The sequence below is a fragment of the Triticum aestivum genome, chromosome 4A (assembly GCF_018294505.1).
Source record: "Triticum aestivum cultivar Chinese Spring chromosome 4A, IWGSC CS RefSeq v2.1, whole genome shotgun sequence".
In the NCBI taxonomy this organism is placed as follows: domain Eukaryota; kingdom Viridiplantae; phylum Streptophyta; class Magnoliopsida; order Poales; family Poaceae; genus Triticum; species Triticum aestivum.
Window position 1 is genome coordinate 445,632,993 of NC_057803.1, and position 8,248 is coordinate 445,641,240.

The 8,248-nt window shown below is 44.7% G+C and overlaps 1 protein-coding gene and 1 long non-coding RNA gene across 2 annotated transcripts; both read left to right on the plus strand.

The window, feature by feature from the left end:
* Positions 1 to 2,356: 2,356 nt before the first annotated feature.
* On the plus strand, positions 2,357 to 5,412 carry LOC123086265 (heat shock 70 kDa protein 1). Its single transcript, XM_044507976.1, has 2 exons — positions 2,357 to 2,663; positions 3,897 to 5,412. The coding sequence occupies exons 1-2, from the start codon at positions 2,450 to 2,452 to the stop codon at positions 5,351 to 5,353; spliced, it is 1,671 nt and encodes a 556-aa protein (XP_044363911.1). The 5' UTR covers positions 2,357 to 2,449; the 3' UTR covers positions 5,354 to 5,412.
* A 1,915-nt stretch (positions 5,413 to 7,327) lies between these two features.
* Positions 7,328 to 8,005, plus strand: LOC123086266 (uncharacterized). The gene is made up of 3 exons (XR_006440772.1): positions 7,328 to 7,429; positions 7,509 to 7,821; positions 7,906 to 8,005. It is a non-coding gene; the product is annotated as an uncharacterized lncRNA (long non-coding RNA).
* Positions 8,006 to 8,248: the final 243 nt, after the last annotated feature.

Below are 8,248 nucleotides of genomic sequence, written 5' to 3' on the forward strand. Positions count from 1 at the left end.
ATGAGGGGCGAGAGGTGGCCGGCGATGGGGGAGGGAGGCAGCCAACGCACCGGCGGCGACGGATGCTCGTGCAGGAGGGAGGATGAGATGCGTGAATCGGGTAGGGATCGTGGAGAGGCGTGCGGGGATGGTTTTCTCTGCACTGTAAAACCAGTGGGAGAGGGACGAATAAAAATCGGTGAAAAAAACCGATGAAAAAAATCCAACAAAAATAGAAGGTGGGAGCGGGGGAATTGAAGGTGGGAGGGAGGACGAAAATAAACCAGGAGAGATGGGACGAAAATTAAACCCGGAACGCGACCTATCAACTGAGACACTAAAAGTAGAGATTTAAGTTTTCTTTGAAGGGTCCCGTTCTAGGGTCAATGGTTAACGGCGCCTATACAAACCTCGCCTAACGCGAGTTTGAGCGACCTCTCGCATTAAGGCGTCGCGAAAAGGGCCGGCCCAGGTTAGTCACATGTAAGTTCGTCTTTTCTCTTGTTTTTTCTTTGTTCATTTTTATGTTTTTTATTTTATTATTAATATTTTCTAAAATATTATAAGTACATTATTTCAAAAAATAAAACAAATAAAAATATTAAAACAGTGATTTTGAAAAAAGATAGTAACAAATGCAAAAAAATTGTTAGCTTAATTAACAAAATTGATACCATATTAGAAAATGTTCGTGACATTTTGTAAATATTCATGTGCTTAAAAAATGTATGTGACATTACGAACAAAATTTAATCATATTTAGAAAAATGTATATAAAATAAATTTTCAAATGTATGTCAAAAATGTTCATAGCATAAAAAACTGTCTGTGACATTTTAAAAGTTCATGCATTTCATAAAAAAAGTATGAGATATTATAAAAAGTTATTCATCATGTAGTTAGAAAATATTAAACGTATATCAAATAAATGTTCCAGATGTATACGTAAAATGTACAATGTTTATGAGAAATGTATATATCAAATATTTATTTGAAAGAAATGTTAATAATTGTATTTAAAATGCTAATCATGTATTAAAAAAAATTAAGCATGTATAAAAAATGTTCTTGTTGTATAAGAAAAATCTAGACATCGAAAGAGTTTATTTTCAATAATAATAATCGTGTATTTTAATTATTTAACATGTATAGTAATAATGTTTCAGGCGTACATGAAAAATATACATATAAATCAAGAAAAACGATACAAACAACACATAGAAAACAAAACAAGTTAATCAAAAAGTTGTAAAACCGAAGAAAAACCAATGAAAACCATAAAGAGTAACAGAAAAAAGGAAAGAAAAAACACACAAAAAAAACAAGTGAAAAAGAAAGAGAAATGAAGAAAACCAAATAAAATTAGTATATATCAAAGAAAGAAAGAAACCAAAGAAAACCAAAGTTATAGCCATTAAAAAATAAACGAAAGAAAACCAGTGAAAAATAAAAAGAACAGGAATAAAACCTAGAGTATGGTGAAACCTACGCTAATGGCCGGTCCACTCGCGCTGCACCTGACCCGGGAGAAGTTAACGTCTTGTTGTAAGTGATTTACTATACATGTCTAAAAAACATAGCTCTCATGCATGTTGCTTTTTTTCTTTGAAGATTCTCGTGCATGCTGCTAGGGTCATTGGAGGGCGTGTGGTGGGGTAGTTCTGTCGGATCTCACGGAATTCAATGCGTGTTGGTCTTCGGTGGATCCGTTAATTCGTTTTCATTTGGATGTTTACAGGTTTGATCCTTTCGATCTTCGACTTTCTCCATCGGGATGGTTGCTGCTTTGGTGCACTGGTCCTACGGAGTCTTAGCAGGACGACTTCTCGACTGTCAACTACAACAAGGTTTGTTCGGCTCCAGCAAGGGAGGGCCGATTGCGATGCGCCTTCGGCTCGCTCCAGTGCTTGTAGTCATCGTTAGGTGGTCCGCGGACTTGATTGTATTTTTTATTACCTCTGGTGTTCTTTATACTGACATAATTGACTATGAATAGATTGAAAAATTCTCAGGCAAAAAAAAAGCATCGAGGAGGAGCTCTCTTCAAAAAGCCAACCAAGAGAGATAGCCAGAAAAAAAAAACCGAGAGCAACATGTTTGTGTTACAGGCCAGCCAGCCCAATGATTTGAATGATTGGCGTCAGGGAAATTGTCTGGGGTCAGCCCAACAAAACCCAATTAGTATTTCCTTATACCAAAACAGAAAAAGAGAAAAAGGAAAGAAACACGACCAATATTGGCCTATAAGCCTACAACTACGAAACCACGCCTCGCGCGCCCATCGCCGTCCGATCACAACCCAACGCCCGCGAACGCCACCGTCGGAACCTTCCAGAGCCCCTCCCCGTCCGCTATAAACGCCCGCCGTCCGCCTCCGTTTCACCCCCTCTACCAGTCCTCCCACCACCAAAACCCTAGCGCCGCCACCGCCAGCACCACCGCCGTACTTCCAAACCGAGCGACAGCTGCAATGGCCGGCAAGGGCGAGGGTCCCGCCATCGGGATCGATCTCGGCACGACCTACTCCTGCGTCGGCGTGTGGCAGCACGACCGAGTTGAGATCATCGCCAATGACCAGGGCAACCGCACCACCCCCTCCTACGTCGCCTTCACCGACTCCGAGAGGCTCATCGGCGATGCGGCCAAGAACCAGGTCGCCATGAACCCGGTCAACACGGTTTTCGGTGAGCAATCCACCACCTTTCGTCATTACTCTTGTTTATCCGCTTTAGATCTGTCGATCGGGGCTCTGTCTAGTGCGCGGATTGAGCTTAGTTCAGCCACTTCAGATCGATTTTGTACGGTTTGTTACAGTTTAGCCTTTGCAATATGTTCTGGTGTCAGCGCGTGCTTCGGTTGATTTGATTCGTTGACTAGTTGTACCTGCGCCAGGTTACATGTGGCTGGTTGCTTAGTTTAATCTGTTCCCGCCGTAGCTGTATTATATAATAGATAGATCTGTGCGTGCGCATAGTTTTTTATGTGTGGATACTTTTGCATGCGGGAGCTTGGTTCAATCACGGTGCAATTATTTGTTTCTGCCCTATCCCTCTATAGGGGAAAACATGGCACTGTCAAAGCCAGTAAGAAAAAGAATCGAAAGTAGATGTGGACTCACACTGTAGATGTGGTTTTATACCTGGATGAATTCGTACCTTACGGCAAATAAAATATCTCAGTTGTGCCATCTAGCTTGAACAAAGTGGATGATGCATCACTTAATATAAAATGATAATCAGTGGAATACCAAGCACTACCGTCTGATATATACTTCATAAAGCTCTTAATTCATTTAACTTATTTTTTGAACTGTTTTTTCTTTCCTGTTTGATTTTTTTAACATGGAGTTAGCACCTGTGATGTAAATTAGCCCATTTGTTCAACATAAGTGATTATTCCAAAAAATCACTGGTTGCTAACTTGGTAAAATTCTGTAATGTTATTTTTTACCCCTTTAATATTTATGTTGCTCTTTATTGCCACCATCTGGTATCTGACACGGTCTTATTTTGTGTCTACGCATTTTGTAATATGGCATGTAATAAGGGGGAACGGACCTTGTGCCACTGGCTACTTTACTAATTTCCTATTCTATGCTTTTGCATGTGTATAGCATCTTGATTATTGACTTTTATGCATCAATGTTTGTTATTCCGTTCAAGGGTCCACCTTGTCTCTGTACTAGGCAAGTTTACCAGTAGATCATACCGTGCTTTGTTCTGTATAAGCTTTTGCATGTTTTCTGATGATTAATTACTGCCATATATTTTATTTCCTGAACTGATTTCAAGTTTGATTATCTATATAAGGCTTGGTTGATATTCTGTTGCTTATTTTCTTTATTAATTATTAATTATCAATACATCATTGTGATAAATTGGTATTTCAAGTCGCTGACATGATAATTTGCTCTGTAGATGCCAAGCGTCTCATTGGCAGGAGAGTTAGTGATCCTTCTGTCCAGAGTGACATGAAGCTTTGGCCCTTCAAGGTCATTGCTGGACTTGGAGACAAGCCTATGATTGTTCAGTACAAGGGTGAGGAGAAGGAGTTTGCTGCTGAAGAGATCTCCTCCATGGTCCTCATCAAGATGCGTGAGATAGCTGAAGCGTATCTTGGCAGCACCATCAAGAATGTTGTTGTCACTGTCCCTGCCTACTTCAATGACTCTCAGAGGCAGGCCACCAAGGATGCTGGAGTGATTGCAGGCCTGAATGTTATGCGCATTATCAACGAGCCAACTGCTGCTGCTATTGCTTATGGTCTTGATAAGAAGGCCACCAGTGTTGGTGAGAAGAATGTTCTCATCTTTGACCTTGGTGGTGGCACCTTTGATGTTTCCCTCCTCACCATTGAAGAGGGTATCTTTGAGGTCAAGTCCACTGCTGGTGACACTCACCTTGGTGGTGAGGACTTTGACAACAGAATGGTCAACCACTTCGTCCAAGAATTCAAGAGGAAGAACAAGAAGGATATTAGTGGCAACCCCAGGGTTCTCCGCGGGCTGAGGACAGCTTGTGAGCGGGCGAAGAGGACCCTCTCCTCCATTGCGCAGACCACCATTGAGATTGACTCGTTGTATGAGGGCATCGACTTCTACACGACCATCACCCGTGCCAGGTTTGAGGAGTTGAACATGGATCTCTTCAGGAAGTGCATGGAGCCTGTTGAGAAGTGCCTGAGGGATGCTAAGATGGACAAGAGCACTGTCCATGATGTTGTCCTTGTTGGTGGCTCCACCAGGATCCCAAGGGTGCAGCAGCTGCTTCAGGACTTCTTCAATGGCAAGGAGTTGTGCAAGAACATCAACCCGGATGAGGCTGTTGCCTATGGTGCTGCAGTCCAGGCTGCCATCTTGAGTGGAGAGGGCAATGAGAAGGTCCAGGACCTCCTGCTGCTTGATGTCACACCTCTTTCTCTTGGTCTGGAGACTGCTGGAGGTGTCATGACCGTTTTGATTCCAAGGAACACCACCATCCCCACCAAGAAGGAGCAGGTCTTCTCCACCTACTTTGACAACCAGCCTGGTGTCCTTATCCAGGTTTATGAGGGCGAGAGGACCAGGACCCGCGACAACAACCTGCTGGGCAAGTTTGAGCTCTCCGGCATCCCTCCTGCCCCCAGGGGTGTGCCCCAGATCACGGTCTGCTTCGACATTGATGCTAATGGCATTCTGAACGTCTCCGCCGAGGACAAGACCACTGGGCAGAAGAACAAGATCACCATCACAAATGACAAGGGCAGGCTGAGCAAGGATGAGATCGAGAAGATGGTGCAGGAGGCTGAGAAGTACAAGTCAGAGGACGAGGAGCACAAGAAGAAGGTGGAGTCAAAGAATGCCCTTGAGAACTATGGGCAGAAATCACAGATTTGACCTGAGGCATAAATCAAATCACAAACTGACCTGTTCAGGAAAAAATTTCACTCTGTTGACCCTTTGGTGTGGCGCCCGACATTTGGGCGCCGCACCCTACTATGCAGCGCCTTCCCCTTAGGCGACGCACATCCTGCCAGCGTGGCAGCCCTTGTCCAGTTGCGGCCTCACACGCACCTGTGCAGCGCCTAAGAGCTATGCGCCACACTTTGACGTGCAGCGCCTAGGCCTTGGGCGCTGCACAGTGACTTAAGCGCGGCTGCCCCAGCCCGACCAGGCAGTTCTTCATCTCTCTGCATCCCTCTCAGATCTGAAGATTTGATCCGTGGATTCGATCCCCAATCCATCCTACTAGGTAAACTCTTCCCTTCTCTTTCTTTTGCTCCGTAAATTTGTTGCCATTCTAGAGATTTGTCCATGATTTGATGGAACCCTTGATTTGTTTGGTTTGCTCGATTTAGGATGTGTATTCATATTGGTAGTACCGTAGTGTTATTTATTAGTTCACAACATATGATTCTTGTTGTTGAAACCCTAGATTGTTTAGTTTTTTAGATATATATGAGATGCCTATTTTTGTTTAGTTTATTTGAGATGAAGATGAACTTTTATATGTTTACTGTTTGAAATTGTAAGGATGGTTTGGCTTCTAGACGATGTCTACGACGTGCAACACCGGGCCTACATGATGCGCGAGAAGGATAAGGTAATAATGAGTAATCTAAATATTTTGCAAATTTGCCTTTAGTTGAAATTTACATGCCCTAAGATTTGTCATTACTTGTTTTTTGCAGAAGCTTGAACCTCTGAAGATTCGGTATCACGGGGTCTTTGGTCTTGCCATGCCTTACGATGAGCGGTACACACCGTACATCAAGCAGGCAGGACTACTCCCGTGGATTCTGTTGGTCAGCCGGTCCACGCCGAATCTGAACGCTCCACTGGTGTCCGCTCTTGTTGATCGGTGGAGGCCAGAGACCCACAGTTTCCATCTTCGGACCGGGGAGATGACCGTGACGCTCGAGGATGTCTCGTTGATCATCGGTCTTGCTATCGACGGGAGGCCTCTATGTATGAGCACCGATTTTGATGGGTGGCGCGAGCAGATGATTGCTCTTATCGGTATGGCTCCTACCGAGGCTGAGGATGATGTAGAGGAGGGAGAAGAGAAGAAGAAGAGGGAAAGGAAGGCAGCCGGAGCTGCTTTCACGTGGATTCAAAATAACTTTGCGACGTGCCCTCCAGATGCAACTGATGATGTGATCCAGACACATGCTCGTGTGTATATGTGGTACATTGTGTCGAGGACTTTGTTTCCTGACTCCACTGGCAAGAACGCTCCATGGATGTGGCTGAAGGCGTTGACCGTCTTCGATAGCAAATGGAGCTGGGGTTCAGCGACTCTTGCGTACTTGTACCGACAGGTAGTTGGTCTGTTTTGTGATCAACTCATTTATTCATTAGCAATGCAAGCTTGCTGTCAAGTTAACATTGTTTTTCTTTCATATGTAGCTGAATGATGCGTGTTGCAGGATCACACCTAGTGCAGGCATTGGTGGTAATCTGCTTCTACTTTCTGTATGAAGCTGGGAGCGTCTGCCTGTTGGACGCCCGAAGAGCGTCAGGTTTGATCCTTGGTATGCAGATGAACATGACGAATTACGGCGCCCCACGTGGGCTTACAAGTGGGATATTGTTTCCGAGATGACGAACGATGTCAATCTCATGTACCAAAAGTACATTGCCGAGTTGGACACGATTACGCCTGAGCAGGTAAGGAGGTCATTACTTTAGTCCTTTCTCATGCTTGCTTGAAAAATAGTTATCAAATTTGCATTGTTGCCCTGTTTCATAGGTGGAATGGCAGCCATATGGCGCGGGTGAGAGCTTGGGGTACACCGCGGACTTCCGCCTCAACCCGATGTGCTTGCGGGATAAGGATCTCTGGCTTATGCGGTGCCCACTGATATGCAACTGGGCGGTTGAGTTTCATTTGCCGCATCGCGTGTATCGTCAGTTTGGTCTTTTCCAGCCTCACCCGCCGGATTGGGTGGACACGGATAAAGCACTTCATAGGTAAGAGAGCATGTGTGCGTATTGTCTAATCATCGGGACTCCTTTTGATTGTGCTAATGTTTGGTTTTATACCACGCAGGCTGGATAGGAGAAGGCAACGGAAGATAAAGGACTGGGCCAAGCATCATTCTGCGTATGTTACCCGCTTCCAGCTTTGTGTGGAGCAAGCTTGTAGCACTGCACGCGCCCCGCTTCGTGAGCACAACTCACTTGCTTTTGATAACTACGTACGATGGTTTATTGGAACTACTCGAGTTGAGATATGCCCGCCGGCATATAATGAGGATATTCTTGAAGAACCCGTAAACTTTGAGGATCTAGCAAAGGGGAAGTACAACAGAGATGTCAGGCTAGGGCAAGGAGTCCATGCTGTTCCGGTGATTAACTATGTGGTAAAGTGTTCCCCTCTTTACTTTCCTGTTGACCGTATTACACATGTTTGAATGGCTAACGCATTCATTTTTTCTCATCCGCAGCGCACCGAGATCAAGAAAGCAGCTGATGAGAGCCAGTCTATTCTGGAGAAGACACCGGTTGGAACTGGCAATGATGATGGTTCACTACGAGCATTCCTCAAGGTACATATCGCATTCACTATGAGAGCCAGTCTATGTTGCGAAGTTTGATATCTTACACACTTGTTCGTGTTACAGCGTCAGGCCAAGAAGTTAAGGCGGTTATCGATCCTTCTCGGTTGCCGTGATCCTGAATATGGTGAACCATCTGCCTCTAGGTCTGGTACACCATCAGACCCCGCACCTCACCATGAGGGGGACGATGTGAGTTCCACATATGCTTATATGGATGATGAGGGTGGGA

Coding starts and splice junctions, on each gene's coding strand:
- LOC123086265 (XM_044507976.1), top strand. CDS start 2,450: ATGGCCGGCAAGGGCGAGGGTCCCGCCATCGGGATCGATCTCGGCACG. Junction 2,664..3,896: donor CCCGGTCAACACGGTTTTCG/GTGAGCAATCCA, acceptor TTTGCTCTGTAG/ATGCCAAGCGTCTCATTGGC.